General features: G+C 40.5%; 1 protein-coding gene across 3 annotated transcripts in view; it reads left to right on the forward strand.

The window, feature by feature from the left end:
* LOC127379988 (complement C4-like) overlaps positions 1-15,979 on the forward strand; it is a 61,998-nt gene that overhangs the window by 22,002 nt on the left and 24,017 nt on the right. For 2 of the 3 annotated variants that reach the window (XM_051608324.1, XM_051608331.1), the window contains 10 exons: positions 4,008-4,113; positions 4,284-4,407; positions 7,180-7,295; positions 8,052-8,219; positions 8,923-9,120; positions 12,266-12,457; positions 13,015-13,164; positions 13,591-13,717; positions 14,063-14,134; positions 15,035-15,232. In XM_051608324.1, the coding sequence (XP_051464284.1) occupies positions 4,008-4,113; positions 4,284-4,407; positions 7,180-7,295; positions 8,052-8,219; positions 8,923-9,120; positions 12,266-12,457; positions 13,015-13,164; positions 13,591-13,717; positions 14,063-14,134; positions 15,035-15,232 (1,451 nt within the window). Of the gene's footprint in view, positions 1-4,007; positions 4,114-4,283; positions 4,408-6,674; positions 6,876-7,179; positions 7,296-8,051; positions 8,220-8,922; positions 9,121-12,265; positions 12,458-13,014; positions 13,165-13,590; positions 13,718-14,062; positions 14,135-15,034; positions 15,233-15,979 lie in introns of those variants that run through there. The other variant, XM_051608342.1, reaches the window with a different exon arrangement.

Genomic DNA, 15,979 nt, shown 5'->3' on the forward strand with positions numbered 1-15,979 from the left:
GGCCAAGTTGGATGTGGCTTTGAGCAACCCGGTCTAGTGAAAGATGTCCCTGCCCATGGCAGAGGGCTCGGAACTAGATGATCTTCAAGGTCCCTTCCAACCCAACTCATTATGTGATTCTATGATTCTATGATTCTATCAAGTTAAGTACATTTTTAGAATATTGTCAAACATCCTGGATAGTTGATGTAGAAGAAATACATTTCCTGACATAAGGTACTCCATATTATCTAAATAACACTGAAAAAGTTGTTTGGTTTATTCCTCCCTATCTAGACAAAAGCTCAGATTTATTTCAGGACAATTTTTGTATGTCAGCAGAGAGCTGAAGACCGTATCAGCAAGTAATGTCAGATCATCACTGAGAACAGCTCCTTAAAAAAAACATCAGCACCTCATGGCTTTTGAGGTGGTTTCACCGTATTCCTTAAGATTTCTTTAACACAAAAGCACAAATAGGATCACACAGAGTTATTGTAGCTAATATAGTTAAATGTATTTTGTGTTAAACAGTAAGTAAAATTTCTGTACAATAATGATGCCCAAGATAGTGGAAAGTGACCTGTGTTTTATTTTATTTTTATATTTTTATTTTATTAAATAATCAATATTTATTTTTAAGCCTGTAAAGCGTACTGTATCCATTCACTTTTAGTATTTTGACTAGTAATGATTTTCAATTATTTTTGAATATTATAAAAAATATACACGTGATATTGTTGGGAGATGTTTTAACAGTGAATTTAGATTCTGATAACTTACAAATTCTGCAGAATAACTTTTATAATTTCAAGGTAGATGATGGGGATGGCAGAGAGGAGACATTCAATAAAGAAGGGAGAAAAGGTCTAGGAATACAAATTGCTAATACATTATTAATAAGAATAAAAAGAGTTAAAAAACCTGGTCTATACAATGGAAGTTTGTGACTTTGTTAAGCACTGACAGTAACCAACCTTGTAAGTAATTTGGCTTAGTGAAAGAGGCATTAAATATTAGCTTTGATCTATGTAAGTGCACGTGACAAAAGTATCACCACTACCATGAGCATTTGTGTTTCATCTTTTGTTTGACTCTGGAAAATCCCCCAAACTGAAAGCAGCAAACAAATGGTTATTATACTTTAATATTATTTATTATTTTTTGAGATATTATTTTTTAAATGCTCTCCTTATGTGAGGAGTTACTCTCATACATTTGAAGCTTTGTCTGCATTTGAATGTGGTACGAGAAAAGGTATTTGAGCCACTTGGGCAATAAATTAAACAATTCCAGGAAAGATTCCTGAGCCCCAGAGCTTGGCTGTCAGCAGCTTGACTGGTGAATGGCACAAGCTCCGCCTCGGCTGTACAGGACTCCACAAACAATTCCTGGAAACTCTCTGGGAGGAAGCAGGGACCAAGGTCCACCCCAGGTCTGCATGTGGCCACCCTGCTGTGGAAGACGGGGTTTAGTAGTGCAGGCTGGGCTGTGCCAGGCGCCGCATCCTCAGAGCAGCACCCTGCACATTTGGTTTCATTAACAGAGGGCAGTTGCTGCATTTTCTGCATGGACCCCAGCATGGTATCCACGTGGAAGGCTGGTCATAGATAAAGGTCATCAGGTTCCAACCTCCCTGCTATGAACAGGGACACCTCACACTAGACCAGGCTGCACAAGCCTCATCCAACCTGGCCTTGAACATGTCCAGAGAGGGAGCATTCACAGCCTCCCTAGGCAACAAATTCCAGCACCTTACTATCTTCATGGTGAAGAATTTCCTCCTGATGTCTGACCTAAATCTACCCTCTTTCAGTTTAAAACCATTAGCCCTTGTCTTATCACTTCCTTCTCCTGTGCCCACTTCCAGAAGGTTTTATTTCTGGTCTAAATTCATCCCTGGCCAGCTTATACCCTGTTGGTCTTCTACCCACTGTCCTTGAGCTCTTCTCCTTGACTGTCCTGATTCTCCCTTTCCCTGCAGCACTCTGAGAGAGCAGACAGAACCCTGTATCCACCTCCTTTTGCTTGGCTGAGCAAACTCTTCTAATCTCTTCGTGAACACCTTCACTTCTTTACTTGGTTCTATTGAATAATTATTAGCTTTAATAATGATTACTTGATATTGCGATGTGAAGTGATATCAGACAACTGGCTTTAATATACTAATCCTTCCTAAAATACTCTATAATCTTGCAGCACTCAATTTTCAGTTTATGGACTGTGCAACTCCTTCATATATACTGCACTACTCATTGACATAATTATTTTAAAGGAAAAAATGGGGTTGATTAACTGGATACTGTTGTCTGTTGGAAAAGGTCCTAGTGGTGTTACACAGGCCTGCCTGACTTTTATTAAAATCAACATATGGAATTCCTGATAATTGAACTTATTTCTCTGAACTGGCCATGCATGTAATGAACAGTTAGTTGGTATATTGGCCATTGTTTCCTGCAGTTATTAGTTCTAGCATTTTAAGCAGTTTTCGTAAGAACTACATGTAATTAGTTTCACAGGTATAGATCAGTGCTGCTCAGCAGGTCAGTTTGGAAGAAGCTTTGTTTAAGCAAAACAAAACTATTGCAGAACTGAGATGAAGCAAGATTTCCACAAGCAAAGGCCAACACCATGGCTGTGGCAGGTCTCATGTAGCACTTTACATGTTGTGCTGCCAGAGGGTGCCATCTGCCAGGGTTTCCTTGGGCAAGGAGTCTGCCAGGTACAAGAACATGTCCTATCCTCTCTCTCCATGGCTTACATGGAGAGTGCAGGGATGTTCTAGCCAGATGCTTATCTGGCAGGTATTTCACTTGCAAGAGGTCCCTATGATATACTGCCTGAATCCATAGGAGAGATGTGAGGCAGAGGGTGTCTGCTCTGCCTAATGCACATATTAACATTTCAGCAGGTAAGATCTGCCTCTTGAAGGTCTTCAGAGATACCAAATAATTCAAATTGGTCCCTGAGACAATTCTCTGCCCCACCCCCCGCCCCCTGTTTTAAATGCTCTGCTCATGGAGTGTCTCATACAAAGGAATTAGCTGTTCATCCAAGCAAAATAGACTATATACCTCCCTTGCTCCCTGTGAAGGAGATGTCTCCATGCGTGATTTTGCCAACGTGATTTGCTCCATATATTTGTCTGCACTTGAAATCCCCACTTTGTACAAAGATCTTCATGCTGGCTGACAGCTGACTTAACATGAGCCAGCAGTGTGCCCAGGTGTCCAAGAAAGCCAACAGCATCCTGGCTTGCATCAGAACAGTGTGGCCAGCAGGAGTAGAGAGGTGATTGTGTCCCTGTGCTGGCACTGGTGAGGCCACACCTCCAGTGCTGTGTGCAGTTCTGGGCCCCTCACTACAAGAAAGATGTTGAGTTGCTGGAGCATGTCCAAAGAAGAGCTATGAAGCTAGTGAAAGGTCTGGAGAACAAGTCTTATAAGGAGAAGCTGAGGGAACTGGGATTGTTTAGTTTGAAGACACGAAGGCTGAGGGGAGACCTCGCTGATCTCTACAACTACCTGAAAGGAGGTTGTAGGGAGGTGGGAGTTAGCCTCTTCTCCCAAGTGAACAATGACAGAACGAGAAGAAACAGACTGAAGCTGTGCCAGGAGAGGTTTAGACTGGATATTAGAAAGAATTTATTTACCAAAAGAGTGGTTGGACAGTAGAACAGGCTGTCCAGGCATGCGGTGGAGTCACCATCCCTGGAAGTGTTTAAAAGAAATACAGATATAGTGCTTAGTGATATGATTTAAGCACTGAATGGGTAAATTAGATTATGGTAGGGGGATTTAGGTTATGGTTGAACTTGATGATCTTCAAGGTCTCTTCCAACCAGGATGATTCTGTTTATCATATCAGTGAGTGCAACAATTTTTCTGTTTTCAAGCTACTAGTTACAGATGGAATTCCTAAGGATATTCCAATTTTATTTCAGCATAAAATGATTAGTCTGATTTATGCTTGCATTTTATTAATATTTTAATTAATTATTCATCACCTCCTTTTTCTTCCTTCCAAAGACACTCTTATGGGGAAGGGATTCAAGGGGCTGCATATGTGCGATTTGGCATAATTGATGAAAATGAGAAAAAAGTCTTTCTTCCAGGCCTGGAACAACAGCTGTCAGTAAGTAGTGGAGTTCTGAGTTCTGATTTAACCCATGTGAGCTGAATATTGTAAAAAATCATCAAAATATAAATCACTGTAAAATCATAGCAATAATTTATAAATTCTAATGGCAACAAAACAATAGAGAGTTGTCACTTCTTTTTTTTTTTTTTTCAATTTTGTTTTAGATTCAAAATGGAAAAGGAAGAGTCACTTTAAACACAGCATTTCTGGAAGAGAAGTTAAAAAAGAGTATTTCCACTCTTGAAGGGTTTCATTTATATGTTGCTGTTACCACTGTAGAAACTGCAAGTGAGTACACTATGCCTTGCCTAATAGATTAACATAAATATTCCAAACAATTTCTCTAGTGTGATCCTTGATGTAGGAAATTTTCTTTCTTTGGACCAATCTTCACTGCAAAGCTTGCTCATGTTATATTGCATGACAGTCTCTTTCATTTGTCACTCTCTTGTGCACAAACTTATATTAGGTGAGATTATCTTCTCTGGACACAGATGTCCAGTACAACTTTAAATGTGTTATGTAGCTGTATGTTGCATGTGGTCTTTTACTGCTACTCCAGAAGTGGTCAGGTCTCCTGTAAGCACTCTTCTATAGGCTCTGTCCCATATTAAGCAGCTGTGTGAGAATATATAAGATATCTTTGTCCATCTGAAGTGGCAACAGACACCTGTATGAATTATAAAGTACTCCCCTTGAGATCTTGTTTGAGCATTTGCCTCAGATATGTCCACATACATACAAAGTTATTAGTTGACCTTGGTATCTTAGTTTGCTTTGTACCTCAGGTAACTAAGCTGTTAGTCAAGGGCTGTGAAGATGATCAGGAGACTGGAATATCTCTGTTATGAATAAAGGCTGAGAGACCTGGGTCTGTTTAGCCTGGAGAAGAGAAGACTGAGAGGGGATCTTATGAATGCTTAGAATTATCTATAGGGTGAATGTCAGGAGGATGGGGCCAGGCTCTTTACATTGGTGCCCAGAGATAGGACTAGGGGCTATGGGCACAGAGAGGAACACTAAAAGTTCCATCTGAACATGAGGAAAAAATTCTTTACTGTGAGGGTGACAGAACACTGGAACAGGCTGCTCAGAAAGGCTGTGGAGTCTCCTTCTCTGGAGATACTCAAAACATACCTGGACATGATCCTCTGCCACCTGCTCTAAATGAATCTGCTTTAGCAGGGGGGTTGGAATAGATCATCTTGAGGTCCCTTCCAACCCCTACCATTCTATTATTCTAAAAGAAAGGTATACGTATTACAGCTACAGTGTGATGCAGAGGAGAATCTAGCCCTCATGAGCCCTGCTTGTCCTCTTACACCTTCCCACAGTTTTATCACACTGTGATACTTGGCATATGCACAAGTGCAGTATAATCCAAATACCCTGGTCTTCCTATTCAACTGGGATATAACCCTGGAGCATGCCTATCCAGAAGTTTTTTAGGGGCTGTTTACCTTTGTTTTCCTCGTGACAGATAAATATTTCCAGAGTTCATTACAAGAGGTTTGTGTAGATATTTACTCACAGTAGTGCACTTTGAGTAGACCCCCAGATTTCTTAGAGCAACCCACAAGTGAGCGCTGTGTTGAATCAGAGGCTGTGGTTGATGGGTTATTTGGCTTGTAGCAAGTGCTATTGTTAGTCTTATGAGGCTAAGGTGGGAGGTGAAATTTCAGTCCTGGCCTCTGAAGTTGAATCTGTGACAAAGCTGACCTTTCCAATGCAGGCAGGATTTTTCTTGTTATTACTTATAGGGAGATTGATCCCTTTAATTTCAGTTACCTGAAAGTAAGGCATTTGGTCAGAGCTGCATGCTCAGGCACTTTGTATCATCAGTACAGAGAACTGAAGAGATAAACCACACTCTAGAGTTGTCTATTCCCACTGGCTATAGAAGGAGTCTAGTTACTTAGCTTAGAATTACTAGAATCCTAAGAAATCCTAGAAATCCCAAATCTTAAGTAGGATTCCTTAGAATCCTAAAATTAAGATAAATGCATTGCAGCTGTGCAGTTCTTTAATGTTATCTACAATAGGTACTTTCATGCTCCATTGTCCTAACTTTTATCACAAGAGCAAAAAGGTTTGAGAGACCTCTCATTACCACACTGGCAGGTTCGACATAAGATCTTGTGGTGTGGAGCATTCCTGACCGCTCTCTGAGTCCTTCTTTCCCCCATGGGCAGACTGCCTCCACACTTGTGTGCTGGCTGTGCTTGGTATTAATTATATCCATAACAGAGCAAAGCTTGTGGGCTTTACTGACACATCTCAACTCTGGAGTTTGACAATGGGAAATGAGGATGTTGAAAGTATGTCTCTATATGCACTTAGTTTAAAGTGAGCCATGTAACTGGTTTTGGATTTTTTTAAGTAGTTGGGGATAGCGGTTTAACTAGAAGTTAACCAGAAGAATGAATAGTTTAACTAGAAGAAACTTAGATGGGAAGCAGAAGCTCAAGCTGTCTTGTAGGTGCAAAGTTGCAGAAGATTACATTAAGTAATATTAATTCTTACCAGTAGTCACAAATAAAAAAAATCTCTTTCAGAAAATTAGAGATCTACATTCCAAATCCCCCTTATTCGGAGTGACTTTTATGTTGGAATTTGATGCAGCTTCTCCCCAGGAATGAAGCCCCAGCAGCTCAGAAAGGGAGGTGCATGGCTCCAGCAGCTCCTATGGTACCAGTGTACTCTGTGTTTGCAGGCAGCTTGTTCCAATGGATGTGTTAGAGGGGAATTTTTATGGTGTGAGTAACAAACTGCTTTGCAAGTCTCTACATCTGAGCTGTCAAGAGCACACATCTGCCAGTGCCAGCTCGCTGGAGCACCACCCTCATCCCACTGCACTTGCACTGGCCCTTCTCTGGTTGTGCTCCCCACCCCTCTTCCTTTTCTCTGGGTTGAAGCTCTTGGGGAGGTATCATATTTCAGTTTTCTTTATATAACCTGCTAAAATCACAATTAATCTAGAAAACAGAAACTATGGATGCTGTGGCATGCAAGCATGTAGTTGTTGCTCCCATAGAAACACGTACTGTTTGATATTGACAGGTGGTGAGATAAGGGAAGAGGAACTCATCAATGTGAAGTTTGTGAAATCTCCTTATGCTGTTGATCTGTCTAACACCAAAAAGTATTTTGTGCCTGGAGCCCCCTTCACTGTTGTGGTATGTAGTATTTAGATGTCTGTGTCTGTTTTCCTCCATAGCAAAGGATTTCTACCTGCCCTGTTTATAAAATTCTTCTCTGATCCAGTGGGAGTACTGTAGGACAGAGAGCTTCAGGAACAAGCCCAGCACGGAGCTACTGGTTGTGTGTCTTGATTATCTCATTTCTGTACACACAGAGCCTGAGCAGGGAAACTGAAGCCAGAAAATACTGGTTTTCTGCTCTGGAAGTCATTTGTGCACTATTGCAGTACAAGGTTTTATAGAACATGCAGCAGTGTCTTCCTCACTTCTGTTTCAAAAGATAACAATCATAATGTTGTACCAGATAAACCCAGTATCAAATTGGAATTCTGAAAACAAAACCAGGGTCTTATCTTTTTTAAAAAAAATGCATTTAAGTTTTTGAGTTTTTAAACCTCACAACTCAACTTTTTCTACAAAGAGTTTAAGTTAGAAATTTATCTTGTAATAGTTAAAGACTAATATCTCTGGGATCACCTGAGATCTAGTAGATGCTAAGTGAAAACCTGGGGTACAGGTTCACAGATTCACAGAGTTTTATTTTAGCTGGAGTCCAGACTGGGTCCATTGCTACTTCTTTCTCTCAAAGCGCAAGCTTTCAAACATTAATGTGTACAGTTTTGTATTTCTTCTCAGTTTATTATAACTTCTTGTTGTTTGTGGACGTTTTTTAAACCCAGACATTTCCTTGAAGTAACAGTAAAAGATTTTTAATATTTTTTTTTCCAATAGGCATCTGTAGCTTTGCCTGATGGCTCTCCTGCTGCCTTTATACCTGTCACTGCTACTGTTACCTTGCCTGGAAAAACCCCAATGAAGAAGACTGCACTTTCTAATAAAAAGGGTCTAATCCCCTTCACATTTGACATCCCTGGAGATGCTCAGATGCTTCAAATAATGGTAATGAAAACTCAAACATCCATGTTTAAAAATATACCACTGAGAAGAGTTCATAAGACAAATACAAATGAAGATGATCGGTTTTAATTAAATTAGCAAAAAGGGTGGAACTTGACTTCTTACACCATCTGCACAGATTCACCCAGGTTGTGTAAAAAGCATTAGAGAGACCTGGGAATGAGGAATATCTCACAGAAGTGTGCACCAGAGCTTTGAGAGTACATACATCAGCGGTAGTGCTGCTTTTTCCATGGTTTGGTTGTGCATCTTCCTAGCAAGAAGGATGAGAATGGGACAGTAAAGAATATCACTATGAAAACTTACAAAAACTATGAAAAGACAGTGAAGGAAAAGGTCCCGTGCAATGCAGGCAGAAGGCTACATCTATACAGTCAGAAAGTTGCATTATGTGCACAACACAAAAATGGAAAAAAGCTGTGATTTTGAGTCATTGATTCTGATTCAGAAGGGTCCAAGCCTGAAAAATACCAAGTGCAAACATAGAAAGAGACAAAAGAGGGTGAGAAAATAAATAAAATACTGTTTTTTGATGCCAAGTTCTGCAGATGAGGTGTCAGCAGTGACTCATCTCATTTCACAGCATTTTCTGAATAAACTGGCAAGATATGAATTAAGGGTGATACTCTATATTATAGTTTCCTGAGGGATGCTTTACTTGCTATGTCCTTTTCCTCCTTAACAGGTAAAGGCTAAAGAGGGAAAAGAAAAATTAGAATCACCTGAAGCCAGTATCAGAGCTGAAAGATACCAGTCAGCTTCCCCAGATTTCCTCAGCATCAGCATCCCACATACTGTCAAGGCACCTGGAGATACCTTAAGCATCACTTTGAATGATATTCACCAGTCTGGCGGTGGAAAGATTGACTATTTCTATTATATGGTAAGCAAAATAGGAGCATATCAGTAACTGATTTAAGACATTATACAACCCAGAACATCTATCTAGGTACTAATATATAGAAAACCAGAGGGGGTCCAGCAAAAGGCAACTGAGATGATCAGTGTCTTCACACACCTGAGCTACCAAGAGAGGCTGAGGGAACTGGGCTTGTTCAGTTTGGTGAAGAGGCTAAGAATGGATTAACAGTAACTTAAAGTTAATTGAAGAGGAGTTACAGAAATAATGGAGACAAATATCCTGGGTGGTGCCATGCAATATAACAAGGGACAAAGGCTACAAATTATGGTCTGGAAGGTTTATTTTAGAAAAATCTTTTCACTAGCGATGAGTGCAACAATGAAGAGGCTCTCCAGAGAGTTCAGGGAATTGTGATCCTCAGAAGCATTCCACACTCAACTAGAGAAAACCACACCTGACTTAATCTGATGGTGGTGATGGCTCATTGTTGAGTAGACAGTTGGACTACAGATCTCCATAAGTCCCTTCCAGAAACTATTTCTATGAATATGTTATTTTTATATATTTGCTTACAATTTTGGCATGTAATATTGTCACGAGCCGATGTCATCACAGAGGCTACTGGCTGTCAGGAGTGGGATTTGAACACACACGTGCATAGGGAGACCAGAACTTGAGAGCAAATCTGTCCATACAGAGTAATGTTTGCATAGTTATGTGCATATTTTTGAAAAACAGGAAACTGACAGCCTTAAAATCTGAAATCCTAGACAGATGAGCTCTATTATGTCTATGACAATTTGATTTCTCTTAATCCAGATCTCATTCTTTCCTACTCCTTCCAATCAGCATTCTTTCCTTATAATAAGCCAATATTTAACATTATTTTTATTGTTCTGATTTAGTTAAATACCTTTTTCTCAGCTATTACAGAACTGCCTGCTTTGTTGTGGGCAGAGCACACGTATATATAAGGCTGTGTTGCAGCAATTAGAAAACCTAATTGTATTCTAGCGGACCTTTAATATCTCAGAAAATGCCATTTGTAGTTAACTATTGCTTATTTCATAAATAACACATAATTCTTCCATTAGTATGGCTCCATGTTGCCTGCACCTGATGTTAGTCAACACACTGGAGGGAAGGCATGCCATCCAGAGGGACCTTGACAGCCTCAAGAAGTGGGCTCGTGCAAACTACATGCAGTTCAACAAGGCCAAGTGCAAAGTTCTGCACCTGGGTCAAGGCCATCCCATGCACAAATACAGGCTGGGAGGAGTAAGAACAGCCCAGAGAAGGACTTGGGGGTAGTGGTGGACCAGAAGTTTAACATGAGCCACCAATGTGCATTTGCAGCCCAGAAAGCCAACCATATCCTGGGCTGCATCAAAAGAAGCGTGGCCAGCCAGTTGAGAGAGATGATTCTGCCCCTCTACTCTGCTCTGGTGAGACCCCACCTGGAGTACTGTGTTCAGTTCTGGAGTCCCAAACATAAGAAGGACATAGAACAACTCGAACATGTCCAGAGCAGAGCCATGAAGATGATCAGAGGGCTGAAGCACCTCCCCTATGGAGACAGGCTGAGGAAGTTGGGGTTGTTCAGCCTGCAGAAGAGGAGGCTCCATGGTGACCTTATTATAGCAACTTTCCAATATCTGAAGGGGGCCTACAAGAAAGCTGGGGTAGGGCTTTTTACACAGGTGTGTAGTGAGAGGACAAGGGGCAATGGTTTGAAGATTACAGAGGGGAGATTCAAGTTGGACATTAGGAAAAAGTTCTTTCCTGTGAGGGTGGTGAGATGCTGGAACAGGTTGCTCAGGGAGGTTGTGGATGCCCCCTCCCTGGAGGTCTTCAAGCCCAGGTTGGATGGGGCCTTGATCAACCTGATCTAGCGGGAGGTGTCCCTGCTCAGGCAGGGGGGTTGGAACTAGATGATCTTCAAGGTCTCTTCCAACCCAAACTGTTCTATGATTAGTTAACATGTAGGTCACTGTTATCTCCAACAAATAATGTCATGAAGTATGATCGAAGGCATTGGCTGTTATGGCCTCAAATAGCATCCTGAAATTAGATCTGAAAAGCAGTTTTGTAAAGAGAAAAGCCAGGAAACAACTCTGCTCAGCCTGGCACCAGGAATGCAAAGTATTTATTTTTCTGAAGGAGACAAATGTGTTCATGAATACATTCCAGGAGTGAATCTGTTGAATATCAAATGTGTTTCAATCTCCTCCTTCTCTTTGTCCTAATTTCCCTTGACAAGTTAAATTTCCTGGGACAATAGGCACCACAGGTACCAGTTCCTATTTATTTTTAATGGGATTCTGATATATTGGAATAGGTTTAGGGTTTAATTGGATGACGTAGCATAGGGTTGGAATTGCCTCTGCCAAGGTCTGTGAAAGCGCCATGCTGGGCACACGAGGTGGGTGGGAGGCACTGAGGCTCTATCCCAACCTTAGATCACTTAAATGAAATCAGTAAGGATTTTGGATCAGGGTATGTTTCAGAACATAACTTTGTTTCTTCCTGAAGCCCATACATTATGTGTTTAGGAAAGGTGCATGTATTTTGTTCAGGGAAGAGCAGCACTATCAGTCCTGCCACTGTATCTGTTTTCCACTCCTGACAATCCATGAACATAATCAGCATAATATGGGAGGAAAGAAATTAAATAATGCAAGATGGGCTGAAATCAGTTAAAGGCCAGTGTGTGATGCTTTATCCTGAGTAATACTTTTTGGGTGAAACCTCCAGCTCCAAACCCTCCAGGCCATCTGGAAGATTCAATACTGATAACTGATTAAATAAAACTGATAGGAGATGACATATTCTTGTAGAAGACAAAAATAAGACATCTGTCTAGGACTCCTGTCCAAGCTGTAGGACTGGATGGAGGGAGGTACATTTGGTTTGAACCTGGGCCACAGGATGAGTTCCTCAGAGGCTTACCAACATTCTTCTGTGTTAGAGGTGCTGTGTGTTGGCCTCTTCCAGACTATTGGTATGCAGGTTGGGAATTAAAACTATTAGGTGCCATTAGAAGAGAATAAAATTTAAATAGAAATGGCCTCAGAAAATTCTATATATGTATATAAAATTACGCAACATAATGCCCAGTATAATGTTTATACAAAACACTTGTTTTCTGTTTGCTTCTTCCTTGCAGGTTGTGGCAAAGGGACAAACTGAGCTTTTGGGAAGGGTCCCCTCCTCAAATAAAGTAATAAACCTTAAAATCACTGAGAAGATGGTACCTGCCTTTCGCTTTTTAGCTTACTACTTCATTGGGAAGGAGGGCCGTGAAGAGATTGTTGCTGATTCTGTATGGGTGGATGTTATGGATGTCTGTGAAGGAAAGGTACTTTCCAAGCAACTGGCTTTCTTTATTCTATTCTGAAATAAAACCAAAACCATGACATATCAGCAGAGCATGTGCAGGCCTGGGATTAAAAAGGGAAAGATATGATGGAAATGTTCATTTTTATTGAAAAGGAGAGACATTAGGATTCTTGCTAAAAGGTACAACTGGAAAGGGCTCCCAGGAGTGATGGCAGAGATGACCTTCTCCCATAGTACAGGCTGTGCCTTGAAGAGAGTAATAATGTAATTTCATACAGATAAATCTTCCTCTGCATTTGAGTATATATTGGAAAAGCACAAGGAAAGCGACATGAAAAAAAATAGGAGTTTCTCTAAGCCTTTATTTCACCTTCCTCTTCCTCTTTTTAGATACCATAGAGTAAAAAGAAAAGAGAATTTTTCCCAATGTCATGAAATGCAACTGATGAAAAGTGTCACAGGAACATCCCCCAGCCTCTGACTGCTGACATTCACAGCTGACAGTATTCCCTGCCCAAAGAGTCTTCCCTCTGTATTAACAAAAGTGACATTTTTGTTTCAATCTTTTATATTTAGATTAAAGTGAGAACAGAACAAGAGAAATATGAACCAACAGACACCATCAAGTTACAGATTGAAACGGACCATGCAGGAACAGTGGCCTTAGCTGTGGTTGATAAAGCAGTTTTTATACTGAACAAGAAAAATAAGCTCACAGCCAAAAAGGTAAGATATCTGTGAGGAGAAAATATGTTACCTACTACACATGAGTAATGAGAGGGTCAACATTTAATGAACAGTTATTAATTGCTTAATCACAGCTTTGCTAAGCTTGAAAATATTCTTCCTTTTGCAGTTAGGGTCTATTTATGGTGAATGTTATACTTAAGATGGGTTCTTCCATGCTACAGCAAACAAGCTTGTAAATTTAAAAAACAGTACTTGAAAGCATTCCCCAGCTAAAATATTCCTCAGCTCTAATCTCATTTTCAAAATTCAGTTTGTTCCATGAGTTTGTCTTGCTTCTGTGAGTCAAAGACTACATTGTGGTTTTTTTAATATACATTAAAAAAAAATCAAAACAAATAACAACACCAAAACCACAACCTTTTGCATGTGTGTACAGTCCATCTATGCTGTTTTATTTGGCAGGTATTTAATGCTATGAATTCGTATGATCTTGGATGTTCTGCAGGTGGTGGTGCAAATAGTGTTCAAGTTTTTACTGATGTTGGTCTGGCCTTTATATCAAATACAATTAAATCCAATCTCCGGGAAGGTAAGTGCAATCTGCCCTTTTTTAGATGCCTATTCAAGACCATTACAGATCTGGCTTATTGTTTAAAAATAAGAAACATATTACTGTGATGTTCTAAGACCTCCCTTGCCTGTGAATTTTAATTCTTCTGTGCTTCCACTGGGTGCTGGCAGCTCAGGTAGCACAGATCTTTGCTACTGGTCCCTTCATACGCAGCTCAGCTGGGACAGGCAGCAGTTGCCTGGGGCTGTGTGGTAACTCAGAAATCTGTGGATCTGCTGTGAAAGAGATGGATGAATGACCCGAATGATCAGGCTTGGTACTGTCGTAGCATCATGACCAAGCTCTTCTATTCTGCTTTCTCAGGTTATAAATGCCACCAGGATACCAAAAGGCAGAAGAGATCTTTGGATTTTCAGAGGAAAATGTCAGAAATTGGTATGTCTGCTCATCTGGGTGGCCTGAGAGGCTTAGCAAGGGGAGGCAGAGGCATCTGGATGGGATCTAGGGGGCAAGAAGTGATGGGATAGTAGGGGGTACCAAGAGATTGATAGTCTCAGTTCTTGTGTTAAGTGATATAACAGCACGAGTATTCTATGCCATGTGACCTCATGTGTCATCTATCAAAACAACCTAAACAATAAAACCAGAGTGGCCCAGCTGCAAATGGAAATAAATACACCAGTTTATATGCTTCCCAAATGGGAAGTACTTCTACTATGTGTCTTGCCATGGAAGCAGATATGGCTTTAAAATTTTTCAAAATTATTTGTATCATCAGAAAATGTTTTATAAGTCCTGGATTTTTTTCTCAACATCCTGCTTTGCTGCTGTGCTAGCTTTGGTACTTAGTGCTCTACTAAGAGAAGAGCTAGTAGAATACTTGGTCTAAATTTTTTTAAAATTAAATTGGTCTAAATTAAAAAGAAAAAAAAGTTTTTCTTCTAGACCTATTTATATAAATTGATATTTCCTTGCCAGAAGACATAAAGGCTTGAATCTGGGATCTTCCTTACTTTTGAAATCAGTCTCTTTATTCAAGAATGAGAACACTGCCATGACTATCAAGACATATAATTTCAGTGTGCGGAGGAGATGTTTTTAATTCATCATCTGAATTTGAAGAGAAAGACTAGAATAGAATATTTAGGATGCCCTAAGTCTCATACATTCCTTCTGTGTTTGTGGATGTGTTTAGGACAGGTCTCCTGCTGAAGGCAGGCTGTTGCAGTAACAATTGACATTAATTACAAGGCATGACAAGAATTAGCACAATTAACACCTTTACACTTATTGCTACTTCTACAGCACTAACTCTTGGCTTTAATTCTATTGCAGCCAGGAAGTACCTAAATACTGATGTACGGAAATGCTGTGAAGATGGAATGAAATTAAATCCCATGAGGTTTACCTGTGAAAAAAGGCTGAGCAAGGTGGCTGGCTCCCCCGAGTGCCTGCAGGCATTCCAGGACTGCTGTGAGAAGGCCACGAAGCTCAGGAAGCAGGCAAAGCGGATCAGAGTGGGCTTGGCACGATGTAAAGAATGGTGACATGCAGCTGCCTACAGAAAAATACCCTTTGTATGGTGGCAAAGGCTGGTGGAGGGGCATTCAATGCTGTGGGGCCAGGGGAAAGTGCTCACGTCACTGTTTCAGTGAGCCCTGGTATAGTGCAGCATCCACCACTATTGCGTCTTCACAGTTGTACACTGTGGAGGTGGGAATGGGATGGGATAACTTATTGGGGAGAGAAAGTAATCACTTCAGCCACCTTTGGATCCAGGATACTTTACAGAGGAGCTGTTGGCCCCTGCCTGCACCCCGGAAGGCTGCAAAGAGTGAGCAGAATAAGGGTTTCCTCCGTTCCAGGCTCTGAGTGACCTCAGATTAATGTTTGTTTTATTAGATCAGCTATTATAACACCCATGTACCTCCTAAACACTATCTGATGAGAAGAGACCACTTAAGCCAGGGATAATTTTTTCTGTTTCTTCCTTTCTTCTCCCCAAAGTCTCTTCCTGATCACATAGGAGTCGATGTCACACACACTAAATATTTTGTGTTGAAAATTACCATATTCAAAGTGTAATTTCTGCTACCATTTTCCCCAGAACCTCCCTTTCATTCTCTGTCTGTAAGAAACATGGGATGGTGGGAATATTTTTACTACGCATTACTAAAAAGGAATATTTTTCTTGTTTGGCAATGTCCAGTTATTGAACTTGAATGAATTATCCTTTTGTTCAGTGACAATCTTTGGTCATTGCTTCCCTTTTTTCAGTAT

Source organism: Apus apus, chromosome 1 (genome assembly GCF_020740795.1).
Source record: "Apus apus isolate bApuApu2 chromosome 1, bApuApu2.pri.cur, whole genome shotgun sequence".
In the NCBI taxonomy this organism is placed as follows: domain Eukaryota; kingdom Metazoa; phylum Chordata; class Aves; order Apodiformes; family Apodidae; genus Apus; species Apus apus.